Source organism: Genypterus blacodes, unplaced genomic scaffold (assembly GCF_046128005.1).
Source record: "Genypterus blacodes isolate CSIRO-AG114 ecotype Tasmania unplaced genomic scaffold, CSIRO-AGI_Gbla_v1 ptg000067l_1, whole genome shotgun sequence".
Lineage (NCBI taxonomy): Eukaryota > Metazoa > Chordata > Actinopteri > Ophidiiformes > Ophidiidae > Genypterus > Genypterus blacodes.
Window position 1 is genome coordinate 9466102 of NW_027466879.1, and position 20840 is coordinate 9486941.

Here is a 20840-nt window from a genome sequence, read left to right on the forward strand (position 1 = left end):
GGGAGAAAACAGAAGAGTTAGTGAGCGCAGTGTGATGGAGAGGAGAGGAAGAGCGGACGAAGGCTGAATGCTGGTTTGGTGTATGAAAGGGTGAGACGTCAAGAGGAAGGAGGGTGTGTGTGCGTATGTATGAAAGAGGAGCTAAAAATAGCCGACGCTCTCTCAAGACATGATGGAGGGAGCAGAGGAATCACCTCTGCAGCCTGCAGCAGTGTGAGTGTGTGGACTAGTCAAAGGCTTTCACATCACACATATTGTGTATGTATGTACTGTACGTCTTAACACGTGCGTGTGTGTGTGTGTGTATAGTTTTGTAACCTACTAAGACGTCAAAGATCAGAAGGGATACAGTTTGGAATCCATACATTGATTTTTACACAGACGGCACTAAATATAGATTGAGTCTGTGTGTGATGTCATCCAAACTTGTATGTAGGGTGATTAGGTTTAAGCTTTAAAAAGTAATGAGCTGAAAGTAGCTTTGATCTAAACTGAGCTGTAGATCACAGAGTGTTGCTTTAATGGGATTTGGAGTTGTTGCAAATGTGTCGATCCTCAGTGAGAATGGTAGGGCTAATTGACTTTTCATGTTTTCTGTTATTATTTCCAGCTGTTGAGGTCACAGCTGTGTTCTGGTGAGTCAGGGTGTCTTCTTCATGGTTCAACTCAAAATGTGGATAATGAAGTTCAGAGCTCAGCTGGGGTCAAACTCTGTCATGGTTTACATTTCTCCTCTCCTCTTTCATCCTCTCACATGCATTTAGCCCAAGCCACTGAGAGCTCCATTACTGTTCCTGACTTCTCCTTCTCTGTGTGTGTGTTTGTGTTTGTCTTTATGTCTATGTGTGTGTGTGTGTGTTTGTGTGCATGCTTAAGTAGGTTCTGTGTCATATCGATCGATGTTTCTTTGTAAGCACCATGGCTTGCATGTTTGGGTTTCCGGCACGCTCTCATGCTATGTGTGTGTCTGTGTGTGTGTGGGTCTGCATGTGTGTATGTGAGTGCATGTGTGTGAGTCAGAGAGAGACAGAGAGAGAGAGAGGGAGGCAGGGCTGGTGTTGATATCAGTTCATTGTCACTGACACTGTGTTGGATTAAGTGAGGTGACATACACACAGTCGCACACACATGCACATGCACACACACACACACACACACACTGTCTGTGTGCTGGACTCTGAGCAGCTGTTTGACTCAGCAGGTCTGTGGCCTTGGGGAGCTGTAGGAGCAGCAGAGTGTCAACACTTTCCACATATATCATCAATTTCTGAAGTGTGTGGGTGTGTGTGTGTGCAAGAGTGTGCGTTTGTGCTACAAAACAATCTCCATCTAATAACGTCTGAGAAAGTCATTTTGCTGATTATTGAATCATAAAAGTCTTATTTTAGATGAAAACACAGTGGGTCTGCCTGAGGTCTGCACACACACTCTTTATTCCCTTGAAGACGCTCTGAAATCTTTATTATTATATTTATTAATATAGTAGAGCTATATATTATATACTATACTACAAATTGCTCTTTTGGTAACATTTTTACAAATTCTCCTTCAAGTTGCAGTATCGTGAGGCGATGATCACTTCAGTTATATGGAATGGAGTCATGATGTTGAGAATCACACTTCACACACACACATTAGAATGGCGACCTGCATATATGTACATACACACACACACACACACATGGACTAGCTGAGGCATTTAGGAGATTAGATGTGTGTTGAAGTGAGAAAGTCATCAGGCAAGTCCAGTCAGGGTGGAAATTAATTTACACAGGAAATGTTGAGGTGTGTGTGTGTGTGTGTGTGTGTGTGTGTGTGTGTGTGTGTGTGTGTGTGTGTGTGTGTGTGTGTGTGTGTGTGTGTGTGTGTGTGTGTGTGTGTGTGTGTGTGTGTGAGAGAGAGAGAGATAGAGGGTGTTGGGACTTTATCTTCTGTTGAAAATAACCATTTTGTTATACTGAATCAGCTCTGCACTGTATTATCTACATGACCGGCAGCTGCATCAATTCAGATATTGGACGCAAAAGCTCTGATTTGGTTGCCGAAGCAATCAGTCTGTGCTGATGTGAAATTGGATTTCAACTAGTTCAGATCCAAAAGGTCAAAGGGGGACAGGTAATGGTAAAAAAACACAGACCAGAACCTTTCAGCAAAGCTAGAAAGACAATCTGGCAGGCAACAATGTGGAAATAGCTGTTACATACTGGGGAGGCTGGTGAGGCAAAATGGGGAACAGGTGTGTGAATCAGGTGAGCAGAGTGGAAAGGGAAGCTCGGGGGATGCAGTGGGTGGACAGGTTAGGAAGTGAAAAGACAAATGCTGAGCGGTTTGTGCAGCGTTCCTCCTCTCAGACAGCCACCAGGGAGTGCAGCTCCTCTCCCAGCGGCCAGCAGGAACCTCCTGATGAGCTTGTTAGCGTCTGACGCATCACACACCTCCTGCCCCGGCACTCGACAGCACACAGGATCGCTCTGGCAACCACCGAGCGGGAGAACATCTGCCCTATCTTGTTGCAGATGTTGAATAAGCGGAGCCTCCTCAGGACGTAGAGTCGACTTTTTGAGATAAAACAGACAAACAGAGTAGACAGATGGAATAAGTAATATTCTTTGTGGAGGCAATAAAAAGTTCTATCCATCTCTATCTATATATAGGCTGTAGTGCTTGGTTGCTTCTACGTGGTCATAGCCTGGCCACTGTAGCCACCAGATGGACGATAACTCAAGTCTGGCATTGATTCACGAGGTTGAATCAGGGGATAAACGATGGAATTTGTTATTAAGGAGAGCTGTCCTAGTCTGACTCAACTGGACTCAGCTTTCAACCCCGCAACCTTCTGCCGAGCTGATCCATGCTCCTGAGCGACCCAAACAGCGCCAGAGAAAACATTCTAACAAAGCATTCTTACAACAGCTCATCACAATCAGTAAAGACACTCAGATAACATCGTATAGCAGTTAAAGTCGTCTTATCCTTTATGCTCAAAAATGATTTCACTTCCACTAAAATGACTCCATTTATAGGTCAGCACCATTTTAGTCTTAATGATAAAATTGAGCTGTGTTTATGTTACTGTGGATGGAGTGAAGGCTTCAGTAATGTCCTCTGCTCATCTCTCTCTCTCTCTCTCTCTCTCTCTCTCTCTCTCTCTCTCTCTCCCTCTCCGATGGTAACGTTATGCTTTACGCTGCTTCTACCTCACAATCTCTGCTGCTGGCTGGGACACACAGAGTGCCTATGTGGCCCTGCTGAGTGAATGTGACATTTTGAAACCAGGGCCGAGCCCCCATGCGCATCCCAGAAATGATGTCGCAATCCATCCAGAGGTGACGTCAGGTCAGGTCAGGTCCCAGCTGGTTTGGAACAGATGTGTGAAGATCCAAGCGACGCGGCAGAGTATACGCTATCAGGCAGAAATTGAAGTCCTGACCCCTTTGTGACCTTTGATCTTTGAGGGGGAAGACACTTTTCAGGTCATGAAACTGTGTCTCAACATGAACACTTGGATACTCAAAGTGTCATCAGGACGATTAAGCACCAGTCAGGGAGCAGAGTGGAGCTGATGAGATTTTGGTTATGGTACAGTGTGTGATATTTTTTATTGTTTTCCAGTCCGAAGTGTGACACTAACGCGAAGAGAAACATGATTCTGAATCCCCCAGGGGACGTTTACAGGGTCAGGAACTCAATTTCACATGAAATCGAAACGATTGGATGCGTGTTTGGCTTGTAACGGTGGAGGCTTGTGGAGTGTTTGCAGAGATTTGTGCTCAAGTTTAAATAAAATAATACATTTCACTTTGGCAACACACAATTTGTAGTATAAAGATAAGGACAAGGTTGACATTAGTGGGATTAAATTGCATCATTTTTGAGGAGCTATACGACATTTTAGGACCTGGAGACAAAATGAGAAATCATAGGCTCCTAGTAAATCAGTAATTTCAGGGGTGCAAGCTTTTCTCTCACTCTTTCCAGCCTTATAGATTTCCCTGTCTCACATAATGAAGTCAGCATAACCCCAGAAATCGAGTCAGAAATGAATGACATCGTTGGCATTGTTGCCGCGCAGGATTTTAACCATCAGCGGTAATTGAAATGTAATTGTCTGTCGAGCTGCAGATAAACGGCAGCTTTTTGGAGAAATGTGACACACATTCAAATAGAGGTTTTGTAATGAAAGTTAGTATTCTATTTATGGAAAGATGTTTGGCTCCGCTTCACTAAATGAGTCCTACAAAGGAAGGAATGGAAATCACCAAACTGTCAGTGTCCTTCATGAGCAGAAGCAGAAGTTTATAGTGGAACCTTACTATTTAGAACCTACAGCTGTGTGTGTGTGTATCGTAACTCCCATTAATGTAAGTATAACATATGGTACCCGTAGCAAAATGTTCCGATTTTCCCACATGATGTTTCCTTTTATGAAAATGGTTATCGAGCATAGAAAATTATCTTTTTTTGATTTTTTTATCTCAAGGCACGTGTTGACAAATGAAGGCTCAAAACTTCTCAGTCGACCCTCACAGATGAAAGCGTTTCCCAGATACAGAGAATCAGTAAGATATATTAGGAATCTTGGGACTCTAAGGGCAGCAAAGCCTGGAAAAAAACCCGTTTGGAGCGATTGCATCACAGGTTTGGGATGTTGGACTGAATCTGTGGGCTTCAGCAGCTCTCCTGCTCTCCTCTGTTTTCTCTTCCTCTTCCTCCTTTCTTCTCCTTTCATCATGTGGCTCGATGAGGACGTGGAGCGGCTGCTTTTCCCCTCGTTTTGAAAATCATTTTCTCTCCTCCCACTCTCCCTCCTGTGGGTTAATTACTGCGCTGCCTGCCTCTCAGTCATGTCAGTTACATAAACGCGTGAAAGTGAGGAGCTGAAGTTTGTGTCAACTTTTAACTCAAAGAGGGGAGTTAACCTGTTTTCACTCAGTGTGCACAGAAGGAAAGCAAGGGGTGGACCCATGTTTTTTTCCATATAAGGTGTGTCTGTGTGTGTGTGTGTGTGTGTATGTGTGTGTGTGTGTGAGAGTGCTGACATACCTGTGTTTTTCTCAATGGTCTACCTTTTATGTGCTGTAGTTGAATGGACCTGTAAATTAGTCACAGTTGAGGGAGGGTTACATTGAACATCTTATATGGCCGTGTTTGTGTGTGTGTGTGTGTGTGTGTGAGTGTGTGTGTGTGTGTGTGTGTGTGTGTGTGTGTGTATTCAGCTTTTACAGCCTGCTGTGTATACAGTTATTCCCCACAGAGTGAGAAAACCATTAGCACGAGGAGGTCACCACCATCACCACTAACACACACACACACACACACACACACACACACACACACACACACAGAGACACAGTCCTTCTCCCTCTTTTCTCTGGTAATTACATGGGTTTTATCTGGATTCTGCAGCAGGAGAACAAATGGAAGGTAATAAAAGCTTGTGGGGGTTATTAGGCTGATCACTCAGCCTGCAGTCCAGCTTCAGGGAGGCAGAAAGCCCACGATACTAAGACCCAACCTGTTCTCACCTGAAGCAAGAAATGATGCATTCAAGTCTTGTAGGATTTATCTTGAATTCAAGCTTCTGGTGAGTAACACATTCTCAGCAGTGACTGACACCAGTTTGACAGTGGCAGATTCACAACAAAGTATATTTACTCAACTACTTTAAGAATGTAGAGTTCTGAAGCACTGACACTTTACCAACACAGTGATTCTGTTTCTCTGATATGACCTGAAAGCAGCATAGAAGTTTCCCCCCCTCTCTTTTTTTGCTCCCTCTCCACTCTCTCGCTCGCTCTCTCTCTCTTGACCTGCTTTCTTTTCCTCCTCCCCCCTCTTCCTCCTTCCTCCTTCTCCACACTGACAGAGTGAGAGGAAAGATGAGATAAAAGCGGAGTGGATTTTATTAATTACCTCATTAATGGAGGAAGGAGCACCGGTTTCATGTTTTTGGGACAATGCATGTGTGTGTGTGGGGGGGGGAGACGTGAAAGGATCATTCGGTCATTTGTTCATCAACGTTCATATCTGCTCAGTGGTGGGCTTCATATCATCAGGGGAGAGATGGAGGTGTGTGTGTGTGGGGGGGGGGGGGGGGGGAGTGATGGAGGAGGGGAGCGTGACCTTGACACAAATTGCCTTCATTGGACTGGATGTGCATTAATATTTACATTTATATGGAGCAGAATTGAATTAATTCCAAATCGCTTGTTACGGTTACACTCTTATTTTAACATAGAGTATATTAAAAAATATGAATATACAATTTCTACACATTTGGCTAATTCTGGCTCTAATGTTCCATTAACTTAATATTTTGTGCGCATGCAGCATCATTATTTTCATAATTGAAAAATAATTATTCTGTATTAAGTATCAAAATGTATGTATATTACATTTTGACTTGATTATGTGTCATTTTTTCTGTTTCAATCTGCTTTTATATCAGATTTAAACCCTTATTGTCAATCTTCTCTGTTATTCACCTCATTTTCTCTTAAAATAATTCTTCTGCTAAGACGCAAAGAATTTAAAAACTTTTAAAACAAATGAATCCAACCTCTGGGCTCATCCTCTATTCTTAGACACCTTGATGATTCCAAATCCAATATTTCCCCGCTGATGTGGAACCACAAGTGTGTCACCTGCTCGCTCTTTGATGCTTAATTCATGGCATCAATCAATGTTTAGGTCGTTTTTAATGTATGAGATCTCATTAGCCTCTGTGGCCAGAACTTGACAATGAGAAAGGTCTCCCTGGTGAGGGGAGGCAGGGAGAGGAGGAGGAGGGGGGAGTAGGAAGGGGAGCCTGACCCTCCTGAAACCAGCAGAGGCAGTTAATCAATGTTGCCAACAGCAGCAGCAGGAGGCGCTACACTCGGTGACTGACAGCACAATGAGCAGTTACAGGGATTAATGTGAGTTCATTTCTTTTTTTGGTCGGGACGCTCGGGATAATGAATGTGTGGGTTTGTTCTGGCAGTCAACTACGCATAAACAATGGGATATGGAAGTTTCAGCATTTTTTGGTGAGAATTCCCGGAGTTCATGGCACAGTTTCTCCCGTCTTGTATTCCTCTTTTCTTTCATCCGTCTTATTTTTCACATTCTATTGATTTTTTTTTTTACTGGTTTTGTGTGACAGAACAGGAAGTTGTCAGTAAATATGTCTGAGCTCAGACTTCGTGGCTGCACGCTCAGAGGAGCACCGAGTTCATCAATCTGCCGGGGACAGTTACAGATGGATCCCTGATGGCCAGAAAACTCCATCAGAGTCCCGCTGAGCTGCAGGATCACCTCCAGTCTTCTCTGTCTCTGCGTTCCTACTATTTATTTATGAAGGCTGTGGTACATGCTGGAAAAAAGAGGACATAATCCGCTTTTCTGGTTGGGTTTTTCAATTTCATCATTTTATATTGTGTGATATTCTGTAGAAGGCAGTGTGTGTGGAACAATTGACAAAGTTGCATCTTTTCAAATGCGTCCAGTAAGAGAAACCGATGTGTCCTGAGCTGCCCTGAGAGCTTTGTGTGTGATCAGTGGATGTCAGCATGTAATGTGATAGTACCCACAAACACGCCCACAAAGTGAAAGACAAGTAAATAAAGTAGTAAGTAAGTGAGAGCTATAGTTCTGAACCAACTACAAGGGTCATCACTCAACACATCATTCAAATCAGTCCAAACCAGCTGCAGTCAGTACGTTTACATGCACTTTGATTATACTTCAACCCTTAATGCGAATGAAATTGGCACAGATCGAAAGTCTGAGTAACAGGCCCATTCATTCAGGCTTGTAAACATCTTAATGAGAGTTTGCCCATTGAGTACATTTCCTCAAAGGGCAAACTAACCTCATACTGTGATTACACAACACTTCATGCGTACTCACAGAGGAGTGGACTGTAATAAGGCCTTAATCGCAGTAAGGACAGATGATCAGAGTAGTGAGTGTATGTAAACGCACTACTGTTTTGTAATCTGAGGTGTTGTTAGTTCACATTGCCACAGCCGGCCGATGAGAACAGCATGTGCTTTGAGGCCTTTAAGACAGTAACTAAAAGGTTCTGTTTTCACTCAGTGCTGCTGCAACAAGAGCGTTCGGAACGTAGTGTATTTCTGTGGACATTACAAAATAAAAAAAAGCAAAGAAGCGCATATTTTCCATCTCTCTCTGCTCGACACACACCTGGTGAGCTAAATCAAGATGTGGTGCTTCCCATATCTTGACTGGATAAACATCTATAATTTAGCTTATCAGGGGAGGAAAGAGGAAGGAGAAATGGAACATGTGCCAAGATTCGGCACTGAAGGAAAATAATTGAGAGACACTGTATGAAGACATTGCAAAGCTTTCACTATACACTTAAATGAAAGAACAGGGACAAATCAATCTTTTAAAATTGTGGAAAATCAAGAAATCATTCTCTCAACCTCAGCTGCAGTAAATGTCACATGAAAGCTTTTATAAATAAGGTTTGATGGCTTTTCAGTGGCGTACGGAGCTCAGCCTTTGTCTCTGCCTCCAGCTGCAGAGGACCTGCCTGCTGACCTGTGGCTGCACTGCCGGAGTTAGCAGCAGTGTGTGTCTGAGTGTGTGGGTGGCTGATGGAGGCCCCAGGGTGCTTCCTGATGGAAAAGATTTCTTTGGTAAAACCCTGAACCAACAAAGGAAACGGCATGTACTGTACTGTGCACTGAGTTGATACAAGTTTGTGTCATTCTGCTAAAGTGCAGTGTTGTGTAAGTGTTGTGAATCAGCCTGTCAGGGTATTGAAGGTGACAGCATAGGGTTAAAAAAAATCATTTACGGGACGGATAACAGGTTTTTTTCTTCCCGATTTTTTGCTAAACCTGCTGATTTTTGTAGAAATGTCTTGTCTAAAACATTTTGTAATCCATGAGGTTAACTAATTCAAATTGGAGCGATGTTAGAGAGAGAGAGAGAGGGAGAGGGAGAGAGAGAGAGAGGTACTGAACCAAACAAGACACCATATCCAGTCAAGCTGCGTCTACCAGTGGAAATCACTCGCTGTCCAGTTGGCGACTCGTTGCCGTGTAGACGTGATCCGAGTGTGATCCATCTGGACCCCGATGCTGCCCGGCTTGATCGAGCCGTCCTAATGGATCACACACTCAACCCAACTCAATAGCGCAACGTTGCCAACTGGGTAGCTCTCGATATCCACTCATTGGCACAATTTTGACAACTTTGGCCTCCTGTAGATGTAAACAGCTCAGCAGGATGTTGAGAGTTTTGGCGTCGACTTTGTGCTTTTAAAGTGCTGCACTGAAATTAAGTAACTCATTTAGTCTATATTTCACATTTTCCTAATCGATCTTAAATGCCAGTTTGCTGGGAAACCTCTGGAATGGAATGGAAGCAAAACTACTAACAGGATATGAGTTGAGTCATTATTATAGTATAGAAATGTGACGGAGAGGCGGTTTCATTACGTCGAAGCCTAGTTTGGCGTTGAGTAATGTTTGTAATAACCAGGAATTGAATGAACAATGTCAAACATGAAGTGCTGTTATGCTTTTCTGAGGTGATTGGATAAAAATGAAGTGTCTGTTGAGCGAACAGTTCACACATTCATGTGTCAGAGGAGTAATTATCAGAGAAAACTGTGCAAAATATTATGGGACCACAAATGTAAGGTGTGTGTTTTAGTGTAGATAAGTCACATTTACAGCCCCCTGTGGGCCCATAGAGCTCTAACATACACCTTAAATACTTTTTCTTCCTCAGAGGGCCGACACGAGGGAGGCGGTGGAGCTATAAAGTCATATTTGTTAATATTTCATTGGAACCCCTGCGGTACAATGTACAGCAGTCATACATCACTGCTGTAGGTTTACTGAATCTTCCAGCTATATTAACATGTAGCTTCATTACCTCCACCAAGCACGGCGTGTTTCCAGCAGAATTACCCCGTTAAGCCAAATTCTATGACTAAAACCAGGCATGTTTATCCCATCCCATGATCAATAGGTGCCATTTGGTTTGGAACTGGAAAAAGGATCTGGGCCTGGTGGACTTAAATCAAACTACTTACTCGTGTGTGTATGTGAGAGGATGCAGATTCGGTCGCATGTCACAGAGATGCATGCAGGAATACTGTAGATTATGTCGATTATAGTAGTTTGTTTCTCTTTAGACCATCAGGGTATCAGAGCAAATTTTGTCAAACCCTGATGTGAGTATGCTGTAGTTGAATGGGTGACTCAAGTTGTAATGTTCCTCCTGAGTTTGTCATTTTTGGATCCAAGAATTCCTACGACACCACAGTTTTCTTGCACCGTTGACAAAATGACTTGATTAGATTTGTTTTTTTGTTTGCAGTGCACCACTTTCACAGCAAAATCCTCCCGAGCTGAGGGAGTCAGAGTGGGCACACACGCACACACACACACACACACACACACACACACACACACACACACACACACACACACACACACACACACACACACACACACACACACACACACACACACACACACACGCACACACGCACGCACACACTCACTCGTCTTTGCAGGGCCCTGTGTTGTAGTAAGCAGCAGTTGCGGCACAGTGACAGTAAGATCAATGGCACACAGTGAATGTCGCCCATGATGCCATTTCGGCTCTAACTGGAGACATGAAAGAGCCCCCAGGCTGCCATATTGGCTCAGGAACCTGCTGCTTACGTCTTTGCCTGTTTCCTTTGGCGAACCCGTGGGGAAATCACCTTTCAGACACTGAGACACCTCATCTCCCTGGAAATATATATGCAGCGTGCGGTAATGAAGAGGCGCATATGCATCACTGGCATTTTCACTGCTGCTGCATGGACCTTCAGTACAAAGTGAAACGTACTCCCAGGTGTCAGAGCTTTGATAGAGATGGATGGAGCCATTGTGGCTGTAATAAGATAAAGCTATTGCATGTTGACATTTCCGTTGTAGCGCGACAGCCGCGTCGTCTCGCAACTCTCACAACACACAATGAAAAGGAGACCTGGGACTTAAAGAATGCAAGGTGATTGCATCGTTTTTTTGCGGTCTGTAAACCGACAAATAGCTCTCAGACGCATTCAGCCCGAAGACAGGAAGTGCAGGGAGTGAAAATGCCTTTGTACAAATAGTCGACATGTGAAGCACCGTGTGTGACCTTTATATCTATGTGTGTTTGTGTTTCAGGTCTGGTGAAGCTGGGCGTCCACTGTGTCACGTGTCAGAAAGTCGCCGTAAAGATCGTCAACAGAGAAAAGCTCAGCGAGTCAGTTCTTATGAAGGTAAGACAATAATCTGTGTACGTGTGTGTGTGTGTGTGTGTGTGTGTGTGTGTGTGTGTGTGTGTGTGTGTCTGTGTCTGTGTCTGTGTATGTATGTGTGTCTGTGTGTGTGAGTCTGTGCTTGTATTCAATTGGTGTGAACTGCAAGGCAAACACAAAATAAATGTGATTGGAGTATATTACTTTTGGAGTTCGGATGCTGCGATGACACTTCCGAAACAAAGTTGTGGGAACACGCTGGCTGTAGTTCCTCCCTTCCCTTCAGTAAAGCCGTCTGGAACTTTACGACCTTAAAGTTGCAGGAGAAGACAGAGCAGGTAGGAGACGTATTGGATTTGGAGTTTCCTCTTGACCCCTTTGTGACCCCTGCAGTCCTTCACTTCCACCCACACAGCTGCATCCATGACGCGCATCACCGTCTATACGTCTGCGTCCACCTCCACCTTAAGGCAGCAGCCGGATGCTCCCAGATTAGGCAGCGTGAGTCATGGATATGACGGACGGCAACCAGGTTGACTCATGTTTGCTGTTAGGTTTTATATTTACGGAAAGTCTGCAGTTGAGACGTTTTTAATGCGTAATCCCCTCCCAGGCAAAGCAATGTCGTTTTTTCTAGAATGCTTTTACATAATTTAGTTCACATAGACCACTTATCCTGCTTTATCTGGGTTGAAAACATTTACTGTTCCTTATTACGAACCCAAATGTAATCTTTAAAATAACGTAATAACGCACTGAATGAGGATAGAAAGTAAAGAGAGTTTAGAGTAAATTCAACAGCAGTCGCCACACACTCACTCACTCACTCACTCACTCACTGTTTCACTCACTCACTCACTCACTCACTCACTCACTCACTCACTGGCTCACTCACTCACTCGCTCACTCACTCCCTGTCTCACTCACTCACTCACTCACTCCCTGTCTCACTCACTCACTGTCTCACTGTCTCACTCAATCACTTACTCACTCACTCACTCACCGTCTCACTCACTCACTCACTCACTCACTCACTCACTCACTCACTCACTCACTCACTCACTGTCTCACTCACTCACTCACTGGCTCACTCACTGGCTCACTCACTCCCTCACTCACTCACTCACACCCTCACTCACACCCTCACTCACTCACTCACTCACTCAGCAGTGATGTCCTGTGCCTTGCTCATGGGCATCAAGATAGCTAAGTGTGCAGAGATATTGGTATCAAATCTCATCACCCTGAGGGGCAAATCCCTTCCACTTAGCATCATCATTTACATTGCGATGAACTCACAATGCAGCTGTTCTCATCCACACATCATACACACACACACACACGTTGTCGGCTGGCACAGGAATAAAACAACACGCAAATCTTTGATCGAGCTGCTGTCACTCGCTTGCAGATTCATGAGACGACTCAAAGATATAAACGTGTGAGAGACAATATTGCCATTCAGAGAGAGTGGTGGCAGGAAGTTGTTCCATTAGACAGTCAGTTGTTTAAGCTCTGGACTCATCTGACTGCGGCGGAAACCTCATATGTATTTGCTTCACTAGCTGTGGATGTTTGTTGATTTTCCTGATATCCACCTTATCCTGTTTATCAGGATGGAAGTGGTCATGTTACAGCTCAGCGGCGTATCATTAGTTTCTCATTTTCATCCCTTTAAGATAATCAGCCTCCCACCTGTTATGTCTATGATTAGATGATAGGAGATGAAGATAGCAGATGTTTGTCTTTGCCTCACAGCGTCCACGAGTTTAACTTCACATCTCCTGAACTCTTCCTCGCCGCCGCCGACGTTTTACCGCGATGGCCAGAAAAACCTCAGCAAGCCTCCTCTAATCTTTTCCCACCTCGGTCTTATTTTAGATGCCAGGTCTTTGTCGTCATGGCAACAGGCATCCGCTGGCATTTTGGGGCTGGGGGTGAGGGGGGCAGAGAGATAAAGTATTTGACGTTCCTGCCCTGTGTGAGTTTTCGGTTGTCGTGTTTTCACACAAACCAAAACAATCAAGGAGGCGAGCGCATGTTTAATACATGACGTTCACCCCTGATCAGCTCCGCCCGCTCACGCTGCCATTCAGGGGAGATTCTCATTTTGTCCCATTTTGTTTGACATTTTCCGATGTGCTTGAAGTGTACTTTCTTTGTTTGTTTGTGCTTTCTTTCCTTTCTTGTATCCGCAGCTTTGGATGTTTTCCTTTGAGGTTTTGCATATGAATGTGAACATTCCCTCCTCTTCTCACTGAACAGACACAATTAAATTTTTCCTTGTTTCTTGTTTCGCCTGACTTGTTAAACTGACAAGCTACATCATTTCCATATAAATAAATGTAATTTCTTTTTATCTTTAGCTCAAAATTCTAGTTTAGAACTCATGAATAATTTTCATTTGTTAAACTAAATGCTTAATGTCTGAGATTTCCAACACACAATGATTTGTTGTGTATATAAGCTGTAAAATACTCCCATGACAACCAGAGCTATCAATGCCAAAGTGATTTACTTAACTTATGTATTGAGCCCAAAGAAGAGCAGCCGTTCAGAATTTAAAACGTAAGTAAATATTTTCAACTCAGTAAATGATTTTTGTGCTTTCAGTATCTGTTTGATTGAGAAATAAGGAGTTAAGACAGAGAAAGGAAGGAAAGGACACAAGGAACAAGGAAAGGGAACAAGCAAAGGAGAAAAGAATGTGGAGGAGGAAGTAGAGATTGTAATTGGAATCTTACCCAGCGCACATCTGGAATGAAAGGAGGTGGGAAAGGAACAAGGAAAGGTGGAAAGACCGTGTAAGAATTTCAGACAGAAAGATAGAATTGAAACGTGGAAAAGGAAAAGTGAAAAAATTAAATGACGCCAGATAACTAAAAGTAACTCCAGCTGTCAGTTGTTCTTTTGTATAAGGCCTGTTTCTGTCAGAATGGTGCGTTGTTACTGTACTTACCGTCAACACTCCACCTCTGCTCCTCTGCTCTCACACTCTGCTGTCATCACATTAGTCTCTTGCCATTTCTGTTGCATGTGACCTTTTGCGGAGTGTGTTTCAGTCGTGTTTGTGTCATATGATAATGTACGCATTATTATGTCTACACGCCATTATGGGTTCAGCAGTGTGTATGTTCTGTGCTCCTCTATCGGCCATCTGTATCTGTGTGTGTGTGTGTGTGTGTGTGTGTGTGTAAGGGAGAGAGCGAGAGATTCCCGGTGAGAAGAGACGGCGTGACATTTACAGCTCTACTTCAGAGATCAGCACCTTACATGTGCGGCGGTGTCACCCTGCCTGGCACCCACATGTGAGCACTGGCATTTACACGCCGTCTGACTGCTGCTAATGGAGAGTCTCATTAGAGGAAACACACACACACACACACACACACATGCAGCATAGACCCACACAGAACACACACGTGCGGAGAGGATGCAGCTCTGCCACACACACTCTCACTGTCAGGGTCTGAGGGTCAATACACCGGCTCAATACACACTTAATATAGAGCGTGTGCTTCATCTGGAATATGTTTCAAAATGTTGGGTACGTGTTCCATCTTATGTGTGTGTGTGCATGTGTGTGTCGCTTCATCACGGCAGCAGCATTCTTTCATTGTACCACCAGATTTTCTGAGAGAGAGAGAGAGAGAGAGCGAGAGAGAGAGAGGTTTGTGTTCAGATTCTGTTCTAGTCCTTAGGGACACTTGAGTGTGCCGAGCATGAACTTAAATGTGTGTGTGTGTGTGTGTGTGTGTGAGTGTGATTAAATCTGGTGTTTCTCCAGCTGAGTGTGTGTTTGAGCTCTCCGAGGTCGCCCCCGCGCTCTCATCCCTGACCGCAGTCATTTCATCTCCTCAACGACTGGCTGACCGTGTTAATGGTGTCAATACTGACTTAATTGTGTTGATTCTACTCACTGACTCTACTGTGTGTGTGTGTGTGTGTGTGTGTGTGTATGTGTGTTCTTTGGGTCTATACAGTGTTTCAGCTAGTTTTTGCTCGACTCTTCCAGCTTTACCTGTTTGTCATTTGTTGTTGTTTTCTAGTGTTTAGTTTCTCCTATTTTTCTAATTCTGTGTTTCCACTCTGATCGAGCTTTCCCTGTTTTCTTCATCGCTTGCCCAGCAGACGTAGTTATAGGCCCGATAAAGTGATAAAGAGCCTGTGAGGGAAGATCCCATCAGATTTCAAGTCAGACTCCTGACCTTTATCCTTTGGATTACACCGTAATGTCGCGCTTCTGTCTCCAGTTTGTATTCGTAGTTTCTTTAAGTACCAGGATGTAATGGTTATCGGCTGTATTGCATAACATTTACTTGTCTTGCATATTTGGTGTTGGAGCTCCTCCTCTTCCTCTGACAGCAGAGCGTTTGGACTCAGATCACAGCCGACCTTCAGCCTCCCCCCTCCTCGTGTGAGGGTTGTGAATGGATTCTGTCTGATGAGTCACACACACTGCGAGGAGTGTGTGTGTGTGTGTGTGTGTGTGTCTGTGTGAAAGCTGCTGTGTGCACGTCATTCCTCACCGTCATCATGATGTTCACCCAGCAGCATCAGCAGAGAAGCAGTGTGCTGATTGGTTGAGGTTAAAATACATCTCCTCCTCTCTCCTCTCCTCTCCTCTCCTCTCCTTCTCCTCTCCCTCTACTCTCCTCTCCTCTTCCTCTTCCTCTCCTCTCCTCGCCTGCTTTATAACAGTGCGTTGTGCGTTCTCGTGGCTCCTCAGATTAGATTTGTTTTTCTTCATAAAGTGCCAGAATATTCCGTCTCCTGACAAATCACATGAAGTGTTCGGGCAGCATCCGTTGATTGCACCGCTGCTGTCTTGACTGTGATTGGATTCCTCAGCAGGCCAGGCTCTCTTCCTCTTCCACCGTTCTCCCTCTCTTCCAGGATGGTCGGGCCATCCTAGCAACAGATGGCGGTTTGATTACCGAGCGGATGTTCCAATTTATCACCCTTTGTGCCCCTCAGCTCTGTATCGTGTTTCAATTAAATAGGGATTTGGAAGTGGCGTGCTGTAACCCGAGTCAATCCTCATAATTCATTAAGAGGAGCTGTCACGCATGGAGGCGCAAAGTGGAGAAGGCAGGCGGAGCGTTGGCGTTGTTCAGACGCTCTGAGCCCCTCGCCGGCTTCGGGAAAGATGGATATCAGCCGCGGTGTATTGCTGTGATAGCTTTGTGATAGCGCTGGGTCTGAAAGTAACGCCCGCCAAGGGCCAAACGCAGCTGAAATTAGTTTGCCCGAAAAATCAATAAGGGTCACACACATACACCCCCAACTCTGACCACTAACCGACTGAGACATTGGAGCGCCTTTTGTTGTGTTGACTTTCAACTCCGCCTGTTATCAAACTTTCAGCAGTGTGACCGGTGCCCTGAGGAGGCCCAGAGCTACTGTGGGGTGGAACTGTCCCATGTGGGGCGCAACCCCCACCTCCAGTCTGACAGCTGACAGGTCGGCTAGTTGAGGAGGAACTGATGAGATCTCAGCCAATGAATGGTCAAGTACTTTGTTTTGTGTCCTGTCCCGTTCTGGAACCTTCTTTGACAGCTGACAAAGGTCATACTGAGGAAATAGTTTTTTGATTGTTTTCTGTGAATCTTCCAAAAAACTGATCAAGCCAAGTTTTTGGTAAATAAATGGGGGAATTGGTCAGATTCTGTATCTTGGAATTGAAATTATTAACATTACAACCAAATGTTGGGTTACTGATAATATAAGTTTCCGTACACTGTCGCCCTCTATGGTAGTAACAGGTACTGCAACTGAGCAATTTAAGGATAAATTCAGATTCAGTTCAGATTTAGATTTTAATATAGTAAATACATAAAATACATATAGTTTCATGTGTAGTTCCATTCTGAAAGTCTGAACACATCTTTACTTTAGTGAGATTCTTTAGTTTGTTAAAAGTAAAAAGTTTATAATTTTAGTGACATAATTGTGTTATTTAACATCAATACGTAATCAACCTTTTTAATGATTTCTCAAAATATAGGACATAGCTTAATGAACATAATAAGTATTTTATTTGGTATATAAGAGTATGTATGTAATATACATAGTATGTATGTAATATACAAGTATGTAATAGACTAAAATTGACTTTTAACTCTTTTAAACACACCATCAGAATTCAACACTTTAGTTTTTCTTTTGAGTTTTCAGCTATAACCGACTCTCAGACTGTGTGTGTGTTTGCCCCTACAGCACTTAAGTCCGTCTGTTGGCCGGACTGTGTGGTCACGCTGGCCATATTATCAGCAGAAGTGGAGGAGTGTGTGTGTTTGATTCTCAGTACTTATCAGTGAATGAGTCAGTCAGTGTGTTTGCTGCAGAATGACTCAGTCTGCAGCCATTTACTGCTGCAGGTCCTGAGTCAGGATCCATCTGGCAGATTGTCACAGTCAATCTTTTCTGGCTCTTTGACTTCACACTTTGGCTTTCAAGTGGTCACTGGTGACACATCACAGTTCTGACTTTACTGCAGTGCCTTACTAGAAGGTTTGCTGGCCGGTATAATCAAATATCCCCAAAGGATCTGGAGTGCAAACAGTCACACATCACTGCTTCTCAGCTCTCTGCCGGCTCCCATCAATTTCCAACATCAAGTTCAAGCACTCAATGCCTACAAAGCAATGACCAGAACATCACCCACCTGAACTCACTCCTTTATGGCTTCCATGTTCTGATTCAGTCCTGCCAAATGCCTTGAACCTTGAAGGGGTGCTGTTTTATCACGCAAGCAGTTTTTTAGGGGACAAGTTGTTGTTGTTGAGCTTCGCCTCACAACATGTACGAGTCATGTGATACACCAGGAAAGTCATCACTAGCCCACTGTGGCTCTCTGGATCAATCAACATGAGCAAAGAATGTCTTACAGCTACAGGACATTTGACAGCTGTTGATGGCTCTCTCCAATAAAGAGAGGCCTCAAATCAATGCGGTGTGTTCAGGGACCTCTAATGCTGAAGCTTCAGGTGTGTGTGTGTGTGTGTGTGTGTGTGTGTTTTATCTGCTGACAGTCTGGACTGTGAAGATGTTTCCCCACCTCCAGGGCACAGCACATGTTGAGGGATAGAGACACACACACATACCCCACACGGGCACACACACACACACACACACACTCGGCACAAGATGTCTGTGTGTGTGTGTGTGCATGTGTATGTGTACTGACAGTTTAGAGTCTCATTAAAACGTAATAACTTTAATAATTTTGGTGTTGTAAGCACTTATTGTCTAATACACATGATCTCACTGATACATTATACTTTGTCCACTATTTGCATTAGAGCACACAGACGTGCAGATCTCTTTGCCCATTACAGTCATCTGCATTATGCATGACTTAAACTGATAAAAGCTTAATGCCTTTTTAATGACGGCGAGCACAGCTGCAAACGTCTGTGCTCAGCGTGGTAAACAGGGAAGACGAAGCTGAGATGAAGGTGGGGAGCAAAGAGCTTTGTGTGTTACAGCAGGAGCATTTAGAGGAGATCACAGAGCTGGAGGAGGTTACAGAGCCAAGGTGATGATGAGTTCAGAGTGAGGCCCCTCCAACCACACCTGGGTGGAGACACACTGTATGTACGCTCATCTTTTATTGAAGAAATTGCAGAAGAACAAATAGGAAAAATAGTTGAATTAAGGAATTATAGAATAAAAAGATGAAGGAACGTAGAATTAGAGTTAATGTGGAAAAGAAACAACACATACAATAACAACGGTAATAACAATGATGAATTTTATTTCTATGATAACATTACAGACGATATGTATGCAAAGACACACATCTACAATGAGTAGGTATAAGACAAAAGAAATAAAAAGCTGAAATGGCCTAATAAAAAGAGAAGTGAATTCAGAACAGAATATAGAATGAAAATAAAGTGAATTGCCAATAAGAAGACGAAGATGAAAAGAAATGTGGAGCAGCTCCGGGGTCGATGTGCATAAATGTGTTTCTGGACAAAAGGCCAGCCGAGGTGAAAGGAACTTGTAAGGAAATTACGAGAGTGGTCACATAAATGTAGTATAGGAAGACTCCAATATGGAAATACTTGAGACCATTACCTTAAACCTGTGTAGGTAATTACAGAAAGTACCTGATTCAATGTACTTGTTTTATTATTCCTCGGCCACTCTCCCTTCACCCACGTCACGGCTCATTTCGTGTTGTCGCTTTGTTCTCTCGTCTAATAATCCTCACGTATCTTTATTAAGACGCATTACAAAACCATATGGGCCATAAAGGAGCGATCATAAATGTCAGTGTGGGCTGACTGCCTGTTTACCTTGTACATGTGTTTAATTAGCCTCTGCCTCAGCCGTGAGCCCGACGATGTGAGGAGATGACAGAGAGGATAATTAGATGTGATGTGTCAGGAGGACGAGCTGGAGCTCCTGCACCTGCGTTTCGTCCCACACGTGTCTTATGTCGCCTCCGCATGCTGCTGGGAACGTGGAACGTGCCACATGTGGGATCTTCAAGCCCGAGTGCTAAGTGATTGGCTTGTGTTTGAAGGGGGAGACGGGTACTGTGTTTGTGGCTTTAGAGGGCGCTGCACAGAGTCATTGACCCCTGTGACGTCATCCAATCACCTCGTTACTCCTTGTTGGGTTTGCCGTGCGTGCTCACAGACACATTGTTTCAGATCGATCATGGAAACTGGATATAAACCAGGTTTATCCGGGTTCTGCTTTTAGATCAATTTGGAGCGCCTGAACATATGTAAAAAGGGGAATGTGTCGTTAATTTTTGAAATTCGAGTGCAGGACAAGAGGCTTTTATTTTGGTGGAAACATTTTCATTTCTTTTTATTGGCTATATTGGGGGTCCTTTTTCATTACTTTTGGGAAATTCATACATTTGACCATTGTTTAATTCATGATTCTTGCTTGGAAAAAGAAATAAAACATTGAACAGAAGAGATTTGGTGGATTCCTGTTCAAATTGACCACAGACTCGATCTTTTCATGGCTCTGTTTGTGTGGATTGAAAAAGAGCAATACAGGAATATTGTCTCCACACTTGTTCAGTTCTGGCTCATAGTCCTTTTTTCTCATTAATCTACACCAACATGTATTGTTCAGTACAGATAGAAAGAAACTGAACCTGTATCTGTAAAGACTCAAATTCTAGAATAATCGACTTACAGAGTGTAGAAAATGTAGGAAGACTGATAACAGATAAGGCCGTGAAAAATGAAGCCAGGAGCGATGACGCATCAAAATCCAAAACACTTGAGAACAAAAGGAAAATGAAAGACAAGAAAGTTTTTATTCCATCATCTAGAAAGCCGGCGTGCTGACTGTTCCGCCGCACCAGACGATGCAGCGACGGAGGGAGGAGCCGATGCTGTCAGGTGCCAGTTTGGGTTAGGACGACGCCAGAGATTAAAGGGAAATCTTTCAATATTTATTTCCTGTCAGCCCCTGATCTCCATGACAGACCTTTGAAGATCGCTGTCTTTGATGGTAAAAAACTAAAAAAATTCGTTTTCTGTGTCCGGCCTATCTGACTTGTCGTATCACGGGATGACTCAGACTCCAGAAGCTTCCTTTTCAA

General features: G+C 43.8%; 1 protein-coding gene across 2 annotated transcripts in view; it reads left to right on the forward strand.

The window, feature by feature from the left end:
• LOC143004580 (serine/threonine-protein kinase BRSK2-like) overlaps positions 1 to 20840 on the forward strand; it is a 77290-nt gene that overhangs the window by 27427 nt on the left and 29023 nt on the right. For both annotated transcript variants that reach the window (XM_076155580.1, XM_076155582.1), the window contains exon 2: positions 11187 to 11281. In XM_076155580.1, the coding sequence (XP_076011695.1) occupies positions 11187 to 11281 (95 nt within the window). The remainder of the gene's footprint in view (positions 1 to 11186; positions 11282 to 20840) is intronic.